Source organism: Danio rerio, chromosome 8 (genome assembly GCF_052040795.2).
Source record: "Danio rerio strain M-AB ecotype USA chromosome 8, GRCz13ab, whole genome shotgun sequence".
In the NCBI taxonomy this organism is placed as follows: domain Eukaryota; kingdom Metazoa; phylum Chordata; class Actinopteri; order Cypriniformes; family Danionidae; genus Danio; species Danio rerio.
This window is the reverse complement of record NC_141028.1, coordinates 24,744,720-24,770,202: the sequence shown is the minus strand read 5'-3', so window position 1 is coordinate 24,770,202 and position 25,483 is coordinate 24,744,720. Positions and strand designations below refer to the sequence as shown.

Here is a 25,483-nt window from a genome sequence, read left to right as displayed (position 1 = left end):
AGACAATAATAGGATTAGCGTGTTTACATGAGTTGCTTTTTGGATGTTTCTTTCATGATCCCGTTTTATATGTTATAGCACATAATTAACGTCATCCCGTCACCATGCTATTCACATTTCCACCAGAGTTTCATGTAATTTCGGATGTTTCATTCTTAATTTGTCGACTTTAACCAAAGTTTGGCACTTACACTTTCACTCAGATACATTTCATGCATGTCGCCTGTGACAAACAAGATATTGGATGTGAGGAACTGCTGGAAGAGTGTTATTTTAATGGAAATTTTGATACCACACGCCGTTTGGGAGGAAAAAAAACTCTACATTTCTTGGTAATTTACATGTAGAGACTTGGTAGGTGCAGAGAATAGTGTCAAACAGCCGTGTGTGTATAGACTATCCTGCCACATTTATAAATGCAACAGTGATGACCCATGTCTCCGAACAATTCATCTTCTTCAACTTGTTTTAATAATGGTTGGCAGCACACCATGGCGTCTCTCTGCTGTCTGAACACTGTAACTGGTAAAAAGAGTCTTCGAAGCTATCATGCATATTAATGAAGTTGCACCTCATTCACAATAGAGTGCGCTGATTGTCTCGAACCAAGTCTTTCTCACGTATTAATCATGAAAACTCCAAGACGTCACGTTGTACCGGTCAATACAGACATCCAATCTCCATGCTGGAATTTACAAATGGATCTAATCACCGTGACGTAGCTTTAAATTTCTTTTCAACCTGTGGGAACGAATTTGCTCGAATAATGAGCAAGGTGTAGAGTATTTCAAAACAGTATACCGTCCTGCAGCCTTTTTGAACTTCTTTTTGCCCTCAAAAAAAGAACTAAAACATCATCTGAAGTATACTGGGGTCTTAATACTTATCTTTTTTGTAAATTGACATGAATGCATTTATCATTCAACCATCTCTGAATTTTTCTTTATCTTAGACCATGAAGCCGGAGCCGCTTCCCCCTCCTCCGTCTTCTCCGAGGAGCCGCTGGTGGCTGCAGTAGATCACACTCCTCTGAGGAGCAGCAGATGGGTGGATGACAGTGGACGAGAGAGAAGAGAGAGGAGGGGGAAGGGTAGAACGAGTAGAGGAAGTGGAGCAGACGAGGGCAAGCATGGCTGGGCAGAGGACGTCAGCACAGTTGGTAGCTCCCGGTCCACGAGGAGAAGGAAAGAGCAACAGATGCGTTCACGGAGTTTACCTGGTACACTGAGAGGCCAAGAAGGGTCACGGAGAGAAGAAGATGAAGAAGAGGAGAAGGGAGATGGAAAACAGGGGGAAAGGAAGGGAGAGGGGGAGCGGCAAAGAGGAAGGCAAAAAAGCAAAAGCATGGGGGAGAGAAGACAAAAAGCAAAAGATGTTAGGTCACAGAGGGAGAACAGCCTCCCAGTGAATGGAGAAAAGGAGGGAGGAAGAGAAAAGAGGGATAAGAACAGATCCAGCACAACCGAGGTCACACAACGCGCACCTTTCTCCTTCCTCATGCCTTTGGACAATGACGATGATGGGTCAGGCGCAGAATCGGCTCACAGCTTCTCTGAAGTCAGTGTGTCTGCAGCCAGCATCGCATTTTTGGGGACTCAGTGGCCCCCGGATCCCTTCAGCCCTTCAGAGGCTTCCGGATCTTCAACAAAAGCCCCGGGACCCTGGCTTGTCCCTAGCCCTCACAAACTCTCTCAGGTTTTAGAGGGGAAAAGGCTGAGCCAGAAAAATGAAGGACTGTGGTCCTAATGCTATTTCACCTTAAAGGGATAGTTCACCTAAACACACCTCCTCATGTCATTCCAATACTGTATGACCTTCCTTCTTCGAGAAGAATTGTGAAGTTAAGCTGTTTAGCCCAAAGTATACTTCTTATGTGAATGGAAGCATGCTTGCACAGCCTTTTTAAAGTGTAATCTATTTGTAAGCATATTGTAGACCAGTGTCTCTCAACCACATTCCTCGGAGAACCACCAGCTCTGCACATTTTGCTTGTCTCCTTAACCAAACACACCTAATTCAGATCATCAGCTCATTAGCTGATGAAAGTCACGGGCTGTTTCTCAATATGTGTTTTTCAGTGAACTTGTGTGCTTGTGTTTTCATGTAACATGTTTATCAACCATGAAAGTTCAGTTCCAAAACTCAGACTGCAAGAATGCAGGACGCGAGAAAGTTCCCTGATGTGTTCTTGGTATCGAGAATGCACCAGTGCACCAATGCTGACTTGAGCACGCGAACTCCCTCTAGAAGTCCCAGAATTCGTTGTGGATGAATAAAGAAGGTGGGAAGTGCAGAATTTTATATAGATTTCTTCAGTCTCTTAAATGTTCAGAGATAAAACTTTTAAGATTAAAAAAGTAAACGATACCATGAAATGGCATGGAGACACCCCACCCCCGCTCTTCATTTTCGTCTAAGACACTAAGCAAAAATTTCCGTTAAAAATTTGTGAAGGTCTTGTGACCATCAAGAAAGAACACAGCATCTTATTTCTCACAGGATGTGTTCTGTGTTTCTACGGTCGTTCTCGTTCTTCCGAGGTGACCTGGCAAGACTGGTCTTCATAAGAACGCAAGTCTCTCTGCATTCTAGGAATTGAGAAACAGCCCATGTTTCCTTAAGCAGAGTAACAAGGGAGACATCCAAAACATGCAGCGTTGGAGGTCCTCCAGGAAGGTAGTTGAGAAACACTGCTGTAGACACTTTACAGGTGCACACTAAAAAAAGTCATTCTCCTTCAGTGTCTGCTTTTTCTTTCCAAAAGATGCCTTGCCTTATAAACATGGGCGTCTACAGTGGTTTAATGTTGTATTTCTTTCCTGATTGTCAAAGACATTAATATAACTTGTATATTACATTATATTCCAATTCTCAAGAGTCATATAATAGCCATATTCAGACCAATCCCCAAATTAATGTTATCTAAATCAGTGTTTCTCAACCACGTTCCTGGAGGACCACCAACCCTGCATGTTTTAGATGTCTCCTTTGTCTGTCAAAACCATTACAGATCTTTCAGTCTCTGCTAATGGGCTAATGATCTGAATCAGGTGTGTTTGGTTAAGGAGACATAGAAAATGTGCAGAGCTGGTGGTCCTCCCGGAACGTGGTGGAGAAACACTGATCTAAATGGTAAGCTTTTAACTCATTTGACTTATTTAACTCTATTTGATTGTGTGAATCAAAACAAATAATTCATAGGAAAAGCAGTCTACTAAAAAATGGATGTATCTGGTTCAGTGTTGACACCTTGTGGACAAATGTAGCACAAAAAAACTTTTAATTATAGTTTTATGTTTTAAATATCTGCATCATTTACAATGTGCGCAGACCTAACATACACATAAAAATCTAAGTACACTTTGGGTTATACTGTATTTTTTACTGTTTTTCAATGATTTGCAAAGTAGAAAACCGAAAGTGGCTGTAGACAATGCACCTTGTTTTTTTGCCTGCAAACTTTTGCTGATATTGTGACTGCAGTGATTTAAGATTTTAGTCTGTTCTTCACACAAAAAACTATTAAATATCTAATTAACGTCAAATATATTAACATAATATAGTTCTCAAATCATCTTGATCACTTGTATTATACTTAAATGGTGCTTTTTGCATCCTTTTTGAAACTTCTACTAAATAGGTTTTGTTTTATGTAAGAAATGAGGTCATACAGGATTAAAATGACATTAGTGTTTGTAAATGACTGTTTATTTTATTATATATATTTTTTTGGTAGGTAAGCTATCCTTTTAAATTTCTCTCTGTCTTTTACATACCCACTCATACAGCCTCTCTTGCTCTGTCTATATATCTGTGGTTTTAAGTACACCACCACCACCATCCCATCAGCCCCTCTTCTGTCTCTAATCCATGCCTACAGTATAAAGTTCTGTGATCTGGTATCATCCAGAAATCTCCCACCCAGACCGATCAAGACTTGATTTTATCGCCATCCAGTGGCCAAGAAGAGAAAACATGAAAATGCTGCCATAACGTTTATGGCTAGCATGATCATAACTGCAAGGTCAGTTAGTATGTGTCTATAATTCATGGTATCCTTCATAGCATGTGTCTTTTCTCAGATCATTTTTATTTTGCACATTTTCAATTTATTTTCATAAGAATGCAACAAAAAAATCTATTATAAAAAAGGAAGATTTATTTAAGACATGGATGCTCAGTTGTGCCCCTGAAGAGTGACATTTCTGAAAGTAAAGAGATCTTCAGGAGCCGGACTAAGCATTTAACCGGACCTTCGATTTAAGAGATTTTATTAGCTGCTTGCTGTTTGTGACTGGACTGAAAACCCTCCCCTGCTGTGTGTGCGGTGGTTTTCCTTTTCAAAGGGGGGTGGGGGGGGGGGGGGGGGGGATATAACAGAACTAAACTTTTATTATAAGGCCAGTGAGCCGTATCAAACCTCTCCAGGTGCCTTCTGCTTCTTTAGCCAGTGTTTACCAAAAAAAAAAAAGAGAGTAACAAATACAAGTAGAAGAATTTAAGACGTAGCATAGTAGAAAGTGTGCAACACAATACTGTTCTGCCTCTTTAACATCTATATCTTTGCAAGACATGGTTCACAAGTTGGGGAAAATATTCTGCACACGCTCTGCGAAACTTCAGCTAAGTGAGTCAAAGTGAAAGAGAGCCATTACAAGTGCCTCATGCGATATTCCTTTATACTAGACATAGACTTCCCTCGAGCTCAAAGTCAGGACCCAAAGTTTAGATTTTTCTTTTTCCTCCATTGTGATACTTTTTTTTGCATTTGTATGCTTTCTGAGTCAATATTTCAGACCCATTTCATTGCCCTTGACATTTCAGAAAAAGAAAAAAAAAAATTGAAAACGAAGGCCTGGTCGATCCTCATCTCCGAGCCCTCCACCAATCAGCATCGAGCATCATGCGGAATCTTCATTTCAGGAGACAAAAAGAAAAAAAACAAACAAAACATAAAAATACCAAGAAGAAAAAAAAGGGCATTTTGATACAGGTCTTCTATGCATTTTGTAAGACTTACTGATCAAAAATTGCGGTAGGATTTTTCTACCTAAGATATGAGATTCGTAATTTTGTGTACTGTTAAAATACACAGGCAGGTTGGTGAAACGAAACCGAAAATTTGATCCGGTGATAATCAGACATGCTGTACCACCAGCTTATGCATTGATCCTTACCTCAGAACTGTCTGAGCAATAAGTGCTATCTATTTTTGTTCTGTGTCATACCAAGCGAAGCTCTAGTCAAGCTCATCCAAGAAATGCGCAGTAAAATAATCTGTGATAAATTAATTTGAATCCTGTAGACATGCAGTTGATATTTTAAAATATAATACAGTGTTTTATCATGCTGGAATTAATTTATTTACAAAGTTTAGTAATATAGTTAAGAATTGTATCTTGCTGATTTAAAAACCCCGAACCCAGTTAATTTGTCACTGGAGATTTTTACTGTGCTGTTACATATCGATAGATGCTTACTAAGAAGACCGCATGCGAATTCTATTGCCATACACACAGCCTGTAAGCATTTAGCAATCTGCGATTCGGAAAAAGATGATACAATGATCTTGAGTGTTAACACTTTATATCAGGGCTCTTACACGAATATTATACATCTGAGGTGTCGTCTGAAAGTTCACTGCTCTCAGAATTCTCAACCAGCCTGGGTATTGATGTTGACTTTGTACCTGATTATCCCATTGGCATCAGCACGTACTGTACAGAAACTGGGATGACCTTGTAAATGTTTCGTTTCAGGTTTATTTTTGTGAGGGGGAAGATTTAGCTTTGTTTTCCCAACACGTTAATACTGTAGCATTTCCCTTACTGTAGCAAGCTTATTGTACATAGTTATAGATCCATATCTATTATCATTGTTTATTTTGGATAAATCTGTATTTGACCCCCCAAATGTCACATATCAGAAATACACAGCACTGTCGGTTTATTTCGAGACGTGCTGCATTTCAATCCGAGGTGCCCAATGGCTTGATGAGACGCTTGATATATACAGTAAATGATTCTTATCATTCAGAATTGCATGTCCGTAGTGAATATTACTAGTTTTAATAGCACTGGCCCTTATAATGAAATCAAATGTCCCACTGGCATGATATTGTATTCCACGACATATGTTGGCGGTTTGAAACTATTGAAATTGTGGAATCTGATCTGACCTTGGTTTTTGCACAACGTGGGTCTTTCGGCCCACTTTTATAGCCCTTCATTACGTCCTCAACATATTAAAAAGCAAGATTTAGAGACACAAAGACCACAAGTATGTAGACCACAAAGATAAGAATTAGCATGCCCACCAAACATGGTCCCGTCCCATAGGTTTCCTCGTACCGGAGACAGTTTAGACCCTTAGATGTTCAGTAGTCACAAAATACGAGCCATACTCTGAGCCAACAGATATATGAATACAACGATGCAATGTTTTTTATAACAATGTCTGCAAGGTTCCTATCAGTGCAAATGTGCCATTTTAAATGCTAATCAATGATGTCATACTCTTTCCCTCTACTGAGATAAATGCAGACGGGCGTTTGTCCCACCGAGTTTGATGCTTTTAAAATGTCAAAACACAAAAGGAGTGTTTCAGCTTCGAATTTTCAACTTGAATTTGCTATATTGGCCTTGTAAGGAGTCAGCCATTGTACAGAACTAGAACAATTGAATTTGTAAAGAGGAAAGAAGAAAATGAGATTTTTATATCTAGAAATATAGGATAGAATTCAGCAGGGGTGTAAAGCACTTGAGCAACTGTACTTCATTACAGCATTATTTGGAACTGAATGTTTATTTGTGCAAATGTTTATTTTCAGAAAACCTCTACTATTTAATATAGATCTTTAAAAAGTACATATTTCATAATTAAAACGTCAAGAAAATTAAAATGTCAAGAAAGTCATAAATATTTGGGCATATTTATTTGTGAATAGATGAAAAATAATTGATTTTACAATATATACATTGCTGAACAAAAATAAATAATTTATTTGGTAAAATGACATTTCTTTCAACTTTTAAGTAAAATGTTGTAATTTAGAGAATTATTTATGTTTTTAATTTTCTTGTGTAAAATAGAAAGATGTCCTGTTTTTACTTTGCCAATTTCATGTAAATCCAGAGTAGCTGACAAGTGAAATTTATTTATAAACTAATTTCAAGAGGATCACGTGCTTATCGCAGCTGGTCCCGCATTAGCCATTTCATGATTCACCAATCAGACGATTCCTAAGTCACCATAAATAACCTACAGTAAGTTCCATACCACAGCCATCTTCGTTTTGAAGAATGCCCCCTTCCACTCCTACTCCTCCTTTCCTAGATGGGTGCAAGGCGGCCCAGTGGTTAGCACTGTTGCTTTACAGCAAGAACATCACTGGTTCTAGTCCTTACCAAGCTAGTCAACGTTTCTGTGCGGAGTTTACATGTTCCCCCCGTGCTCGTGAGGGGTTCCCCCGGTTTTCTCCCAAACATGCGACTAATCCAAATGAGCATCATAGACATGCTCCTAGTAAGTTATCTCTTTATAGCAATCCCCAATTGTTCATTAGCAATAACAGCAGGAGAGTTCTCGAGATCTACCTGAGCTCAAACTCGCCTCTCGCCCTGCAAACGGAAGGGAGCCCTGGGCTCAAGTATCTTATGAGCTCAGAGTTCTCCCCCGGGACAGCATGTCAAATATGCTTCAAAATCAATCATCAGCTACTTTAAGTGTGAGCTCTTGAAATGGACTTCAAAAATTATTAAACTATTACTAGTTATACATGTAACTAAAAATACTACTAAAATGAATATAAAACACCAACACTATTTTAAGGACAAAATTATTAGCCCTTTTAAGCTAAAATCTTTTTCGAAAGTCTACAGAACAAACCATTGTTATATAATAACTTGCCTAATTACCCAATCCTGCTTACCCAATTAACCTAGTTAAGCCTTTAAATTTCACTTTAAACTGTGTAGAAATGTCTCAAATTATATAGTAAAATATTATGTGCTGTTATGGTAAAAATAAAACATTTGAGATGAGTTATTAAAACTATTATGTTTAGAAATGTGTAGAAAAGTCTTCTCACCGTTAAGCAGAAATTAAAAAAAAAAAAAAAACGGGGGCTCATAATTCTGACTTCAACTGTATATATATATATATATATATATATATATATATATATATATATATATATATATATATATATATATATATATATATATATATATATATACACGTGTCAGAATTATTAGCCCCCCTTTGATTTTTTTTTAGTTCTTTTTAAATATTTCCCAAATAATGTTGAACCGAGCTAGAAAAGTCTGATAATATTTTTTCTTCTGGAGAAAGTCTTATTTGTTTTAATTTAGCTGGAATAAAAGCAGTTTTTACAAACCATTTTAAAGTCAAAATTATTAGCCCCTTTAAGCTATATATTTTTTCTGATTGTCTACAAAACAAACCATGGTTATACAATAAATTACCTAATTACCCTAACCTGTCTAGTCAACCTAATTAACCTAGTTAAACCCTGGCAATGTCACTTGTTGTCTAGTTGTATAGAAGTGTCTTGAAAAATATCTAGTAAAATGTTATTTACTGTCATCATGGCAAAGATAAAATAAATCAGTTATTATAAATGAGTTATTAAAACTATTGTTACTTTTATAATTTATAATAACAGCAATGAAATAAGTAACTACACTTGTGTTTAATGAAAATACATAATAAGAAACTGCTTAATTTAAAGTTTAACATATTCAAACTTCATTAAAAAGTACTTTTTGTCCTTTAGTCTTTTATTTTAGAACATTAAGAAAATTAAAATTAGGTCGTTTAACCACTATATACTAAATACTTAAATCTCTAGTAGGCACTGTAAACCTCTGACACCATACCCGTTCTTCAGTATACTTTCTCAGTGCTTTTTATCCCCCTGCAAGCCAGACAGTGTGGCCCATGATGAATAAAGAGGACATTGTGTCATATAAAGGAAGTAACCGCTGCACCAGTAGAGACCCTCGATGAAACGCCCAATCTGAATTCTTTACATGATCTCTTTTTCATCATTAGTGCTGATCCTCCAACTGGCTGGCTATTTTGCTTTCCCTACCATTCAGTGCATATGGAGGTCACCATTTGCAAGCCAACGGAAAGCAAGTGTTTAAAAAGTGTTCGGATAGGGCTACAAAACTTTCTGTCAGCTCCTGTGTAAAGGTTTTACTTCCTTTATAGCATAAGTGTCCTCTCCTTCATTTTGACTTAGTGTAGGACTCTCAAGTATAGAGAACGAGGAAGCAGACAGCAGTGTGTTGCAGATTTTTACCTGCCGGGTCTGAGGCGAGACCTCGAGTAGCCGTTATTTTAGTGGCGCCCTCTGCAGGGAAGATGCTGAGTGTGTAAATAGCAGTCCACAAGGGGACACCTTGAACACAGATGTACAGGTTTTTAATTGTTGCTCTTGATATGTATGAAGATACTGTATTGTTTTTGAATGCATCAACAGGGAGTTTTGAATTATGAATAATGACATGCAGTTACAGAAATAAACTGAATAAAATGGAATAAAATTTGTTGTGGTTGCACTTTTGGTTCCAAACTGTAATATTGTATACAAGAGATGCCCAAACAAGGGTCCGCGGACCAAAGTTGGCCCTTCGATATCACCCATCATCCTGTCTGAGAGGGAGAATGATGGGGATGGTTTAGAGATTGTCATTTCAAATTTAATGTAACCTTTTATTTGTTTTGTTTATTGAAAAAAGTAGCTTACTGAAATTACATTTTCGTTTAGGTTTCAATTTAAATGCTGTAATTTAGTTTAAAATGTACATACTGTCACCTGCTGAATAGAGGTCAATGCAGAGACTTTGGTGAGCAAATCAAGGCAAAGGCCGATTCTGCTTAGCATTAAACTCTGCTGTGCTATAAATGTCATTCTTTATACTTCTATTGCAATAAGTTATCATTTAAAATGTTATAGTGCATGTGATTTAAAGTGATGCTTTCTATTTATTTTTTTATATTATAAATTAAATGAGCAAATGACCCATAGCAACTTCAATGTAAAATAGTTAGCTTATTTATCTTCAGCCCTCGGCTCTTAATGATGTTTGGTTTTTGACCCTTCATACGAAAAAGTTTGGGCACCCCTGCTGTATACTATGGGCTGCAAATTAGTTTAATTGTTTTTTGTGTTTTATTAATCATGATTTTACTGACAAAAAAGTTAACCAGATATTTACTAATAATAATAGTTTATGAATAATAATAATTTAGTCTTTGTGGTTAAACTGTGATAATAGGGTAAGTACACCAAAATCTCAGTTACAACATTTTCAATATTAAAAAATGGTTAATTTTCAAACAGGCCTGCTATCTAACATTTATAATATTAATGAGAAAAAAATACATATTACAAATTTACATTTCTGCTAAATTTTACAGGGGAAATCTAGTTAAAATTGAAATTCACACAAGAGGGAATTTCGAGCAAGGGCAAAATATTTCTCCATGTATATTTGAATTAATTAATCGATGAACCTCAAAAATCTGTCTGTACTTTGATGTGTAAACAAAAGTTATTGAAGCATTATTCGTAGCATGTCAGTCACCCATAAATTGCAACAATCATGCCTTTTTGTGCAAGCAGTTTTCTTTTTGAAGCTGCAATTATGATTATATACTTTGCAATAATAAATTGCTGCTTATGAAAATTACCCATATAGAATTATACTGTCTTGTATTCAAGGTATAGTAAACATACTTTTAAAGTTTACATAAACTTTTTTCCAGAATATTGATTACTCTTTGCATTTATACAGTTTTTCTACAAATACCATGGATAAATATTGTTAGTGTTTACAAAACCTAGTCAATGTGTGGTTACCCTGTTTAAAATAACAACCATTGTGTTGGATTTATTTGTAAAACCATGGTTAATGAATGTTCTTAAGAGGTTTGCTGACATGAGACATTTAAGTCAAAATACTTTGAATGGTTACTCGTATTATATAAAATACTTACCAAACTTCCCTCCATGTTTAATGTTATGCCCAGCAGGCAAGCTCCGAGTTTACCAGTTGGCAAAATCACACTGGAGTGTTGAATTTTGTGTACTTGTTCTTATGATATAAAACAACACCTCGTCAGCTTTCAAATTTTGTCGCTGGTAATCAGTTGACGCAGCACAGACCATCACATTCTCTTTACTGCGGGAAAGAAGATCAGAAGAATGAAGGTACGTTAAAAGAAACAGTAAATTTCGACGAAGTACCTAACGTTACTGTGTAATTTAATCGCGAAAAGAAACAACATAGCCTACATTAGCACCAACGGAAGCCACGTGATAGCTTTGCTTAACCTTACTAATATATATACATGTACATAAATGTTTGTTTACCCGTTCACAGCACATTACTTAAGTATGAGTGTTTTCCAGTGGTTGCACCTGGGGCATCCGCTGTGTAAAACATATGCCATAATAATTGGTAGTTAATTCCGCTGTGGCGACCCCTGATTAATAAGGATTAAACTGAAGGAAAATAATGAATGAATGAACTGTAAAAAAGAAAAATGTGGGAGGGGGGGGGGGGGGGCATGGTTACTGCTCTTTTTCAATTAAGCCCCATGGTTAAGTTTTGTTATGGTATTATGTATATGATGAACCAAAATGGAATATAAGATGAATTCTAAATCTATTTTTTTAAATTTCCTTAGTGAATATACAGCCCTGTTTGCTTGCTATAGAAAATGGGCCAAGATGCTAATAATTTAGGAAGCGTGCCCTTGGAATTTTAGGGCCCTGGTCTGCATTTTAACAGGCGAGTACACTCACACACACTGAATAAACCACAATCCACCCTGGAATAAACTCCTACACATACAATATCCACCATCCTACATATTCACCTTCTACAGCAGAGAGAAAAAAGTATCTAACTGTTCTCTCAATATCCTACAATACACAAACACATAAGGTCTGTTCCAAAACCTAGTAAACTTACTGTGCACACGGTACAAAATCTGTTAAGTTCCCAGCGGCCAGTCACAAAGAACATTATTTTGAACATTATATGCAGTTTACAATGGTAAAATATGTTTACACTGAAAAGTAAAAATACATTCTGTAAGACAGCTATTCTAACAAAATGAAAAAATAAGTATTTGTTTTAGCATTAGCATAAGTTGCTATATGAACAACGTTCCCGTATAAGGTAAAGGAAATGCATCAACATTGGGTGAAATGTATGCATTTGCCAGCTATCTTTTCCTCTTAACTTAATGTAGTGCGTACTGTAATACTAATATAATAATATTTATAATAATAAAATAATAATAAGGATATACGCAGTGCAGTCTGGGAATGGCTTGAAATGTCACCTGAAGAAACTGCATGATTATTAATTCACAACTGAAAACTGAAAACAACTGAAACTATTGTTTATTAATTCACAATACAAATTTAGATGAAAGGTTCAGTACTTCATGCTTATGAACATTATTCATGCAATGGCAGGAATTGGAGCAAATTTGTTATTTTATCCTCTCTATTGAGTCTCGCTCTGAAAGCACATACCAGTATTCTTCAAAATTACATTTGGAACTACTGTATGATTACCACACTTTTCATAAGAGTGCGGGAAGGCCTATGGGAATAACAGAAGACTTTTCTTTCTCTCTCTAATTGCACTCACTAATAATACACTACACCCTAAACCAAGTTAACTCTATAACAGACAAACAGGGGTTGGTCTGCCTCAGCCTTACACCCCAGCATATACAGTAGAACTCAATCACATTGGGAATTTGGTCATTTTCAACCAGCAGACATTTTTGTATCTGCTAATTTAATCATCACTCATCTGACTAAGAGTCAATATTATGTTCCTGAGGGAGAACGATAACTTTTTTTTTTTTGTCTGAGAGCATAACGCACGCCTGGGAAACAGACACGTTGCTGAGGCGTGCATTTGTTTGCTGCTCAGGGAAGCAGAAGGGGGCTGGATGTTGAGCACCAGGGAAATGTCATGTTGACCTTTTTAATCAGCAAGCTACAGGCTGCTTCAGATGAGACGAGGAGGGTTTGTGTCACTCACATATGAAGTATAATCACTGATAAGTGCGAGGCGTGTACACAAGGGCCATGCATTACAGTGACTCTGATATGCTGCGCATTATGCAGTTGGCCTGGAAATTGAATGCGTGTCAGTGGCAGGTGGTGGATCTAAGAAATAAGGAGGTTGTTGTTGATGTCTTATTTCTATTTGATACTTACATAATTTGCAGGTTAAGGGAGTTTGCTAGTTAGCAAATGCTATTAATAAGTGTTTTTATTTTTCTTAAATTAAATCTCACATTGAACTTCGATCCTCGGCTCAGTTGGCGTTTCAGTGTGGAGTTTGCATGTTCTCTCTTCGTTCGTGTGGGTTTCCTCCGGGTGCTCTAGTTTCCCCCACAGTCCAAAGACATGTGGTACAGGTGAATTGGGTAGGCTTAAGTGTGTGTGTGTGTGTGTGTGTGTGTGTGTGTGTGTGTGTGTGTGTGTGTGTGAATGATTGTGTGGATGTTTCCCAGAGATGGGTTGCGGCTGGAAGGGCATCCATTGCGTAAAAATGTGCTGGATAAGTTGGCGGTTCATTACGCTGTGGCGACCCTGGATTAATAAAGGGACTAAGCTGCCAAGAAAATGATTGATGATTATTGATTCAATTTCACATTGAATCAAAATGTTAGGCTTCATTTAAAAAAGGTAACAAATTAGCATTATGCTAAAGGAAAGGTTGCATCCAAAATTTATTCTTGCCTTTTGGTACCTGATTTAGAAATATTTTTAATCTTAATCATGTAACTTAAAGGGCCATGACACCCCCCATTTTCGGTTCAGATCTACATCAGAATTTTTTTAAAAAGATGCATCATAATGGGCGTGGAGCTCCGCGAGCAAAGGGCAGGAGTGGGCGTGGCCAGCAGGGGAGAAGGAGGGGAGCGAACAACTGTTGTCAGTTAGTTTACAAAATGAGACACAAACCATGAGGACACGCATGATTTTATAGTTTACAAAGTTAAAATACAAAGAAATAAACAGTAATTTGATGTCATGCAACATTTGTTATTCATAATTTCATATACAGATAACCACAATTTATATCATTATAAAGATAATCGTGTTCATATAAACACTGTAAATGAGGACTTTTCCCTCAATCCCCAGGTCTAAATGCAGAATAGGTGCAACAGGTCTTTTGCCCTGTCTATTTTAACGATTAGCCCAGTTGGTAATCTAGAGGATTTAGGCAAACACAGCAGCACGGCAATGTGTCTAAGTGTAAACAAACTCCTAATAAAAGACAACGTCCACCATTCTCCAATTCTCGTACTGCTCTCCAGCTTTGCTGTATCAGCCCTGACAGCATCGCGGGGAAAAACATGCAACAAACCCCGTGGATCATGGAAACAAACACATACGACCCTTCATGAACAGCTAAATACTGTGTGCTGTGGGTCCGTGTCTCACTGCTTGGCACTGGCAGGTCTACCCTGCCTTCAAAAAGCATGTGCAATCATGAATAAATAAGAAGCAGACTCTTCTCATAGGATAAGAAAACTCCGCTATAAATAATAATGAGAAACCGACGCGTCATCTTTGCACTTGCAGTTTTGCGATACGTTGCCGATTTTGATCTCGCCCCAAAAATCATTTTAAACCTGGAAGCTGAATTTAGCTGACAAAAGCTCAAAATTATCTAGTTTTTCCCACAATTAAAGCTAACATGTGCTAACATTGTCTTAACTGATGCTAAATGCAACCTTTAATAACAGTCGTCAGATTACATGCAGAAGCTAAAAAGAATTAAATTAATAATGTTTTATGTCTTTTTTTGCCTTTCTTATACTAGATATTATAGTAGATTTATACTAGATATAATAATTAATATAATTAAATTATACTAGATATAATTCATCACCACAGCCGCATTTCAGTAAAAAGTACAAAGATGGATATTAACGTGTATCCTGTAGCATTTGCCGTGCAAAACCAGTGCAAAGTTAAACGTGCACACTGTGTGTGTGCGTGAACTTTGTAATAGCATAGTATGTGACTCATCGTTGCAGAAAGGCTTGAATAAACTCCAGAACAAATACATCAAATAATCACTGGGAAAGTTCTTACTGTAGAATTACTCACATTATGTGAGATCTGCTTTTTTCTTGTCTGTCACAGTGCTGTTTATCTGACCCAGCAGGAGATGGAGATATGTGCTGCGTCCCAATTCGCATACTATCCATCCTAAATAGTATTTAAAAATAGAATTAGTATGTCCCAAATCCTAGTATGTTGAAAAGAGTTTGCCAATGTTTCCCAGATGGTTTACTGTTTCTGGTAAAACTTTTAAGTGCAGAACCGGCCATACTCTAACCGCTGATATTGCCCACAGTACATTGTGCGTTGGGCGTGAATTCGATTAAAACTACAAACATGGGTGAAAAGTGTAAATAAACTACAAACATGGGGGACGCGCAAGACCAACCGTCAAGTAGAGAGGCTTCATTAAATATGTTTGCATGACTGTTAAATAATATCTAGCCATCAGGAAAATATTTAAATCATGTTTTCTCTGTTATATTTCACCTGCAACAACAATACTGATCTTATATTATGACGTGTTTGGACATTAACGCCTGAATGCATAATAATCCAAAGACCTGAGGAGATTTCTCTGCATGAAAGACTCGTGAATGGCAGATTATCCTGCTGCTGCTTCTCCAATAAGGTAGAAAATTAAATATGAAAGAAATGTGGATGATTGAAAGGGCTCATAACTAAGCAACACAACGATCTGTTAACGAGGAAGTGTTATGTCTTAAAGCATGCATAATCTTCTGTTACACACTCAAAAAAATATATAGTTTCTTTACAAAAAAGTACATACTTTTAGGGCGTAGTATAAGAATGTGAATTGCTACGCAGCAACACTCTGACAGACATGTGGGAACAATGGGTGGGGAGAACTAGCTCATTTGCATTAAAGGCACAGGCAACAAAAACAGCTATATTGTGGTTAGAGCTGAAAATTCCAATAATCTGAAAGGTGTAATAAACAATCTGATGTTTATTTTGACTTCAAACTTTACGGACAAATTCTGGAGACACAAGTCTTATTTTAAACCTTGAAAATGGATAAAATAGGTGCCCTTTAAAGCGTTAACAGCTTAGCCTATTAAATTATATGCTTTATAATTGGAATTAATTTTTAATCAAGAAGTCTGGAAATAAAAATACCTCAATGTGAAGTACCTACTCTGAGTAGTAATGCATTCTTTTCAATAAGTAATTTATTTGCAACTAGTAAAAAAGTAAGTTACAGTATGTATAATTTAATAAGTCTAGTATGGATGTACTGTGGACATATTACATTTTTCATTACAATTCCACAAGGTTTTTTTAAATTGGAAAAAAATGTGATGATAACTTGCAATGTTTTTAATCTGGTATAGAGAAAAGGTTATTAACACTGCATGTCTGAATCTAAAAAACAACACATCTTTATCCTCGTAGTTCACAGTGTATTCTGACAACTTTTTTGTTTATTAGAGTTCCTAAAGTCACAGCACCACTTAGCTTAACTTAGTGGCAGATTTGAGATGCAATTATCCTTAAAAACACATATTCTCTATACATCCAGACTTGAACATTTTATGTTCTATAAACTACATGTGCGCTTTTTTTCATTTTCTTTTTTTTTACTATTTATTGTGACCATAAGAACACTTATTAAAAATAAAAAATCTTTCCTTGTCCATTTTTTTTTTTTTTGACTGGTTTGTGTAACCGGACAATATTGGAGGTAGTGTGCTACATACGTGTGTGGAACAGCTTTCTGAAATATTTCATTCTATTTTTCTCAGTATTTTATGTTACAAAGGGTTCCTTAAATTTAAATGAAATCTGTTAATGTTTCTTTAACCAAAACTAAGTTTCCTCAGGAGCTAAAGCACTTCAGGCCTGTTGCCCTTACTTCATTAGTTATAAAGTGTTTAGAGAAAATTATTAAAGATTCGATTTTATTGCAGCCAAAGGATAAACCTGATCGGATCCATTGCAGTTTGCAGTTAGACAGACCAGGAGAGCTGAAGATGCTAATCTTACACTGTTGAATTACCTGTTTAATCAACTGGAAAAGCCTAAGACTCATGCCATAGTGTTGTTTATTGATTTCACTTCTGCTTTTAACATTATGAAGCTACATTTGTTGGTTGAGAAACTAATTTCTCTTTTTAACTTGGATCTTAATACCTGTGGATGGATTCTGGATGTGGCGAGGCAGTGGCGCAGTAGTTAGTGCTGTCGCCTCACAGCAAGAAGGTCTCTGGGTCGCTGGTTCGAACCTCAGTTGGCGTTTCTGTGTGGAGTTTGCATGTTCTCCCTGTCTTCGCATGCTCCGGTTTCCCCCACAGTCCAAAGACATGCGGTACAGGTGAATTGGGTAGGCTAAATTGTCCGTAGTGTGTGTGTGTGTGAAAGTGTGTGTGGATGGGTTGCGGCTGGAAGGGCATCCGCTGCGTAAAAACTTGCTGGATAAGTTGGCGGGTTATTCCGCTGTGGCGACCCCGGAGTAATAAAGGGACTAAGCCGACAAGAAAATGAATGAACGAATGAATGGATTCTGGATTGTTTAGTTGGACATCTGCAGTGTGTCAGAGTATTGTTCCACTGGTACCCCACGAGGTTGTTGCCTTTCACCTGTTCTGTTCATTATGTATACTATCAGAGTATGTACGGAAATTGTTATATCATAAAAGATGCTGATGTTTCAGTGATATTGAAGTCTCCTCCATAAGTAGAAATTTTGGGCATGGTCCTGTTGTGGAAGAATTATCTCTCCAGTTGAATGTAAATAAAACAAAATGCATGGTGATAGATTACAGGAGGGCTTCTTCTGCCTCTAGTATAACGACTTTTAAAGGTTTGAACATTGAAATTGTTGACACACATAAATATCTAGGGGTCATTATCTACATTATGTTGACATTCCAATCTAACACTGTCTATAAAATGTGCAACAAAGACGGGTTTGTACCTCTATGACACTGTTTTTAAACAATTTATTAGATCTGTTTTATCTTTCTGCATTATAGCTTGGTATGGTAATCTGAGTCTGTCAAATAAAAACGGGTTGAGTAGCCTTGTAAGAATGACAAGCAAGATTATCCAAAGATTATGCATGTTTCAACCAAACTGGGAAATGGTCATTTACCAAAATTATGTATTTAAGAGAGCCCAGGGTATCTTATGCATCCCAGATCACCCATTGTATTTAGTGTTCAGTGTGTTTCAGTTGTTGCCATCAGGACTTAACTAGGACAAACAGAATTACATATTCTTCTTTTTTTTTTTGTGGTGGCCAGTAGGTTATTAAATGAGTTCAGCAGGGAGAGAATTGCAACTGAAAATTTATTTATTGTATGTTTTATGCTTAAAATTTGGTAATGGAACTTGGCCTGTGCTTAGGCACCTTGCTGCAATTTTAGTTCCCAAATGGTATAATAAATTTGAGTCTGAGTCAAATCGCTATGCTTTGTTAACGGCCATTATCTCCCTGCTGTCATTTTAGTTGTGTTTGATAGAGACTAGGGATGTCCCTATCAGGTGTTTTTGCCCTTGACTATCTACCAAAACCTAATATGATACTTCTATAATGCATAAAAAAATACAGAAGAGCAAAGAAACAGATCCAGAAAGTTCATTATTTTTTATTTAATTTGCCTTATTTTAACATTCAACAGCTCTGTTAACAAACAGAGCCCTTCTGTGAGGTAGCTTGAACAATCAAGGAATAAATAACATAAATTCTTCACTTTTGGACTTCAGTGCAACAGTAAATATATATATATATATATATATATATATATATATATATATATATATATATATATATATATATTTATATATATAAATACAAAAACAAATAGCACCTCAACTGAAAATACCTGTCCCAAGTTTACATATCTCACAACTACCTTCAGACCGCAGATATACATGCGCTTTCGCTTCAAGCTGCTTCCGTGTTCTACTTTGCCAGCATTTAACCAATAGCATCTCTGCAACAAAGTGATGTCATGTCGCATGCGTTGCTGTTTCTGTGTGAGATCATGAAAGAGGTCGAACTCTGTGCAACCGCTTCCGATCCAGTCTGAAACCATGTGATTGGGCCAGATTTCTGGACATCCCTGATAGAGACTAAAAGATGCATCACAAATTCATAAAAATGTTGTTTTTCGCAGTGGCATCTGGATGTTTGTTTCTGTGTTTCCAACTTCCTTTTACTTCTAATTAAAATGGACTTCAACAGCATGGGTATAATAGGGCATTGAATTGCTCATTGCAATATTAGGTGTGTGACCATAAACAAAAAAATTGCTGGCTGCAGTTCACTTACCGACCATCTCTGTGGCTAATAACAAGGGTTTCTGAATTCTACACACAGCCCCTTTAGGCATAGAAACTAGAATGATCATTTATTGCTTTGGCAGACACTATAGAGTGTCAGAAAATGACTTTACAAACCAACTGTTGGTCCATGTCCAGTTTAATGGAACACAGCCACTGCCATATAAGCGCTAATGTCAGTGTCAGACCGATACAACAATTGGAGCAGACCACAAGAAGCCACCACACCACTGCACAGTCTGCAGAGCAAATATCTGATCGACTGTAAAACCGATGTGACATGTTGATGAAGCTCCTTATATAACACGCTGGTGCTTGTAAATGAATAGTTAAAGAATACGAAACGTTCCTAAAGCATTTAGGAGCGAATAGAAAGCTCAGTGTGAGAGAACAAATGCTGCTGTTGCCCTGTGGGGAGAAAGAGAGAGAGAGAGGAAGAGATGAGGAGGGTTGAAAACATGACAGTAGTTTTGAAGCTCAGATCTTCACAATGTTTCATAGCTTTCGTTTTCTGACTGGTGTCAGAGACTTAAAAGAGCACAAGAGAGATGAAAAACAGGAAAGAAAGATGCAAGCGAAAGAAAAGGGAAGGAATACCAGACAAATAAGGTAAAAGTACAAATAAATACAGAAGGAGGGATGGATGGAAAGAAAAGAAACAAAAAGCAATAGTGAAACAGAGGATTTAGTGAATTGACAAATAGTGAAAAAATCAATGTGTCTGACTAGAAAATAGAAAGAAAAAAGTGAAACAAGATTAAAATTACACAGGCTGGATGGATGGATGGATGGATGGATGGATGGATGGATGGATGGATGGATGGAAAGACAAATTTGAAACAGGAAAGGAACAAAAGAAATGGGAACAGTAAAAAAATGTGGATGGATGGGCAGATGGATTTAGGCGAGTAGATGGATGAATAGATGAATAAATAGATGGATAAATAGATGTTTAGGTTTGACTGACAAGCACAATAAAATTAAACACCTGAGGAAAATAAACAAAGCTAAGGAAATTATAGAGACAGGAAAGATAGATGAACTGGCGGACTCATTTTTATGTCTTTTACTGTGATAAGCACAAGAAAAAAGACTAGATGGATGGATGGATGGATGGATGGATGGATAAATAGATAGATAGATAGATAGATAGATAGATAGATAGATAGATAGATAGATAGATAGATAGATAGATAGATAGATAGATAGATAGATAGATAGATAGATAGATAGCATTTACAATGAAGATGAATGCACAGAGAATTATGCAGTAGAATAATTAAGGCTTCTGTGTGGGAGAGTAAGAAATTAAATGGATTTCACTCCATCCCTGTTTTTTTTCCCTCTGCAACTCTTTTCTCCTCCGCATGCACCTCTTACATAAACAGTTGATATCAGTATGCTCTATATGAGCAAAGCGTTCCCAATTCACACATGCAGAGAGCAGACTCTCACGCTTGAACACGTTTTCCATGAACTTTAAGAAGAGGGAATCTGGAGTGAGTTGATGAACCGATGACGCAGAATGGCATACATGGCTTAAGATTAATCCTGGACCCAGAAATCAGCCCCAACTGGCTTGTGTGAAAACAGCAAGAGAGCATTTTTGTGTTTATTTTCACCAGTTTTGTGGTGCATTCTGAGATTTTGTCACTTTGAATCCTTAACTGCCTGACTAGGTAGCTGAATGAGACAAGGTGGCTGTTAGTTTAGTTGTATTGCTGCATCGAATCAATGGACTCTATTTTAAGTGTCCATAACAGCGGAATTCTGTTGAACATGGGTTCACTACTATTGCACAGATGAACTTTTAATGATAAAGCAAACCACAAATACTGGTGGTCTGTTCTTTTCCTGCATGTGCTTAGCACATCCCTTACACTCACACACAGTTCAGCTGTGACTAAGGCACGGAGAGAGAGAAAGAGAGGGCAGGACGTGTGGGTGGAAGAAAAAATGGATGGTTTAATGTGGGTGCTGAAAGGAGTGAGAGCATGAGTGATTCAGCACATGAAACGTCCGAAAATTGCTGCTAAAAGCAAAATCTATTTGTTCGCGGGGTTTGCTGCAGTAGAAATTATAACACAAAAATAAAATATTCATATTGAGCACTGGCATCATTTTGAGATCACATTAAACAGAATAGTCTGTAGTGGGCTACCTGTTGCTGTATAAAGTATTAATTTTAGTCTGCAGTGAATGAGTAACATTGTTGAAATTAATGCTAGCTTGCTTTTCTTCTGCAGATTAAATGCACTGCACAGCCTTCGATTTGAGTCTTGAGGTGTGTGTGGAGGAGAGAGAGAGAGGGAGAGAGAGCGTAAGAAACTGCGCGCGCGCAAGAAACTGCACTCATTTTGGATCGGCACAAAGAGCCGCTCTCTCGTTTAATCAAATGTTACCGCGTTCCAAAATGGCCGACCATGGGGACACAGTTTCCCCAGCATGTTCCTCTAGCGCTACATGTTTGGACCAACGTCAGAGCCTCGATTGAAAAGAAAAATATATTCTCTCTGACTCACTCAAATGAATTTAACCCCCGCATTACCTTTTACCACGGCGAGGTGCGCTGAGCATCATCATCATCATCGACATGCTGCGAAACTAGCGATCGAGACACTTGTGGACACTGCGGTGAAACCGAATGGCGGCGAAGGGCGGCAGGTGCAGGGCTGTCCAGGGAGCATCAGGAGGAAATGCACGCTTGTTCAACATGTGAGCAGTTCATGAGCGAACGTCCTCAGTAGCTGGCGTCAATAAGGCTTGACATCTGTCACAAATTCGGAGGCATAACCGTTTTGGGGAGTTTAATTAGTTACCATGCAACGCAATCTCCATAAATTGTCTTAAACATGGTAGTGACAGCTGTGCTCCATCAGCATGGGTGTTATTTAATGATCTCACGCGCACTGGCTTGACACTGTGGACGAGCACGCGTACGCTGTATTGCGCGTCTCAGCTGTTTCAGGACCGGATCGCCTTTTGCGCTGATTACACAAAGCGACATTACACTCAACAGACAGTGGACATCATGCTGAAAGGATTGTATTTCATGCCGGTTTTGTTTTAGCTGATAGTGCGGTTAACTGCGACAAAAATCGATAACCATTTGCTCGGTTAAAACTCGGGGTTTTGCGTCGGAACATCGAGTCTGGAGATCTAAATGACTTTATTGTCGTCGCTTTGGGACGCATTCTTCAAATCGCCTTATTGTCGCGCAGCTGTACGCGTTGGAGGCGCGCGATTGTCTTCAAGGACTGTCTGGCCAGTAAGTGTGGAACGACTCGTGAGTAGCCCACACGACAAATGCGTGCATGAAAATTAATGCTAGCTGTAATTATTTTAAACTGAGGAGATAAGAAATGATGAAAAGTTCAAGGAAACATTGTGTGTTATGAAATAATCAAATATTGTGTAAAACGGACTTCTCAATCAGTTGAAATGCATCATGCGTGGGAAATCCAGGTGATGTCTTAAGATGCACAATGATAGGCAATAATAATGGCTTGAATGGAGAGGTCTTGATGTTGTAATGAGCGTGCAACGAAGAGAGAAGGGGGGACAGGGTTGTTGTGAGAGGCATGCGCACACCTCCCAGAAGCCAATTTAGTATTGCAGTGGATTTATCAGAAAAACTTTGGTCTCTCTCCATCTCTTTTTCTCTCTACCTTTCCATCTCCGTCACTTCTGGAATAGAATTACTCCTAATGGAAATGTCTCCCAAACACTTCAGTCTAGAATATGAGTCATGAATAGACAGCCAGAAAACAGCTGCAGTGCTTCAAGTCCACATTTCAAAGAGAGACGGAAGGGGATGTGCATCAGAGAAATGGACGAAAAGGAAATAGGCTTTCCTTCCTGTTTAATGGATATCTGCTGACTTTGCTTTTTGCGGCGCATCCTAACCTTGGACTTGAGGTACAGAGGAATGTTCTGTGACTCTGATGAATGTTCTTTTTTTATTCCCTTATGAGAGTAATATGTGGCTGAAAGACTGATGAAATTCTTTTTCGCAAACCAGCTTTGATTCCAATTCCATGATTCTTTGGTGGCAGTGGAAAAATGGCACACTTGACAGAAGAATAGCAATGCATGCATATAAAAACACATCCTTACACCAATCATAGACAAACAAAGTCTCTTCTAGTTATCTTTTATATGTGAATGCAACTTCCGAAATGGCATTTCCTTGTCCAGTATTGGTGTTGTGACTTTCAAAGTTGAATCTAACTTTAAGGGAATCTTAGATTAAAACTGCCAGCCATTTTACCCTGGTTACCAATCTCTAACCCCACCACATTCCACCTCTCTCCCCCCCACCCACTCCACGTGGGGGGGAGAGTTTCCTCCTTCTGAGTGCTCCTAAAAACTTGCCCCAGCAGACAGTGACTGTTGCACAGGTATCTGTCATCATGGATGCTGGGCAGGGCAGCCCGGAAAGCCCTAACAGGGCGGTGGAGTACCTGCTGGAGCTCAACAACATCATCGAGAGCCAACAGAAGCTACTGGAAACTCAGCGTCGGCGCATTGAGGAGCTGGAAGTGCAGCTGGACCGGCTTAGCCAGGAAAACAAAGACCTAAGACTGGACCGACAGCCCTGCCCACCTCCACCTCCACCTCCCATTCACCCTGCCCCACCACCCACTTCTCACGCTGCAACTTCCACCAACGCCTACACCAATCAGATCCACAACAGTGGGCCCATCCCAATACCTATACCGGCTCCGGCGCCCCCACCCCCACCTCCACCTGTGCCACCCCGGGACCGCCGCATCATTGCCAACACGCACACTAGGCTCGGCCAAAGCCTGTCAGCTGGATCCATTTCCACGGACAGAGAGGGAGAACGAAAACGAGAACGAGACGTTGCCACTACCAGTTTGGGAAGCACTCTGCCAAGACAGTAAGTACAGGCCTTTTACTGCATAGCTGAGGAACTACTGTAAAGTTCAGTATCTACAGTCTTGAAGGTGGCTGGTTGGAAAACTATCAATCGGTATTTGCTGTCTAAGAGTAATTGCATACCATAACAAGTGTATGTTGGTGTGCAAAGTGCTAAATTAAATAGAAATTGTAATTTACTTAACCTTTTGCCATCCTAAATCTTCTATGGGACACAACCTTATTCCAGACATCTTCAGGCTAGTTAGAAGCCAACTTCCACAGGTTGGTCAATTGCTCATTTGTAGAAAATTTCCTCAGAATATATCCTTTTTTGTCCTACACAGGAAAAAATCATTGCAAAATGCAATTTTGAAATAGTGTAAAAGTGTTAGCCAAACATGGCAGAACTTTAAAGCAAGTATGAGGGCTGTCTGTACTAGAATATTCAATGAAACTGGATGGATAGTGGAACTACACACACTTACTTACAAAGGTTCGCTTACAAAGGTTTGCACCATTTGTGCTATGTTTTTGATCTCATATCATCATTTAGATCAGTGGTCCCGACCTTTTTATTACCACGGACTGGTCAGCGCTTGACCATTTTACCACAGACCGGGGGCAAAGTGGAGGGGTTTATATGGATGCATATATTCCATACAAATTATAAAGCTGATTGGTCAGTTATTGTCATGTGACTCACGGTGCGCTCATAGCATTTAATCAACTAGGTGCGTCAGGAAGGCATGAGCACGTCACGCCCAATTGGAAAATAAAAACGTGCGCGCAAAAAAAGATGCAATATGCGAATGGCCCCTAAAAGGCCGCTGTCATTTGCGATCTCCAGCAGTTGATCTTCTTCTTGCACAGACATGGTGGTTTCACCTGATTTGTTGACAAATGGGTTGCCGATCCATTCCTTTGTAGTTCACGAATCCTTCACTAGGCCTTTTCCCCTTCGCAAAGAAACTTTCCAAAAACACCGGCTTCTTACTCATTTTGCAAGCTTGTGGTTTAAATTTAGGCTGTCAAGTGACTGAGATGTAAGTAAGAGTCTACAGTATCTTAAAAAATAAAAGATCTTTTAAAATAGAAGATCCTTCAGACTCGGATAATAAATAAAACGGAAATAATTAACCATTTCTT

The 25,483-nt window shown here is 38.2% G+C and overlaps 2 protein-coding genes and 1 long non-coding RNA gene across 14 annotated transcripts in view; 2 read left to right on the top strand and 1 right to left on the bottom strand.

Annotated features, from left to right (window-relative positions):
* Positions 1 to 4,419, top strand: part of magixa (MAGI family member, X-linked a) — a 78,714-nt gene extending 74,295 nt beyond the window's left edge. Inside the window, exons 17-18 of one of the 5 annotated variants that reach the window (XM_087264635.1) lie at positions 953 to 2,656; positions 3,086 to 4,419. In XM_087264635.1, the coding sequence (XP_087120761.1) occupies positions 953 to 1,746 (794 nt within the window). In that variant the 3' untranslated portion in view covers positions 1,747 to 2,656; positions 3,086 to 4,419. Of the gene's footprint in view, positions 1 to 952 lie in introns of all 5 variants that reach the window. The other 4 variants (XM_087264633.1, XM_087264634.1, XM_087264637.1 and 1 more) reach the window with 4 other exon arrangements.
* LOC147835578 (uncharacterized) lies at positions 4,084 to 22,418 on the bottom strand. Of its 3 annotated transcripts, none has more exons than XR_015497916.1 (4): positions 22,002 to 22,418; positions 11,029 to 11,213; positions 9,329 to 9,427; positions 4,084 to 4,912 (listed from the first exon to the last, which is right to left on the bottom strand). It is a non-coding gene; the product is annotated as an uncharacterized LOC147835578 (long non-coding RNA). The 3 variants fall into 3 exon arrangements; XR_015497917.1 differs by lacking the exon at positions 22,002 to 22,418 and adding an exon at positions 11,405 to 11,631; XR_015497918.1 differs by lacking the exon at positions 22,002 to 22,418 and adding an exon at positions 11,327 to 11,470.
* The window catches only part of iqsec2a (IQ motif and Sec7 domain ArfGEF 2a), a 171,058-nt gene continuing 167,947 nt past the window's right edge, over positions 22,373 to 25,483 (top strand). For all 6 annotated transcript variants that reach the window (XM_087264626.1, XM_087264627.1, XM_087264630.1 and 3 more), the window contains exon 1: positions 22,373 to 24,356. In XM_087264626.1, the coding sequence (XP_087120752.1) occupies positions 23,866 to 24,356 (491 nt within the window). In that variant the 5' untranslated portion in view covers positions 22,373 to 23,865. The remainder of the gene's footprint in view (positions 24,357 to 25,483) is intronic.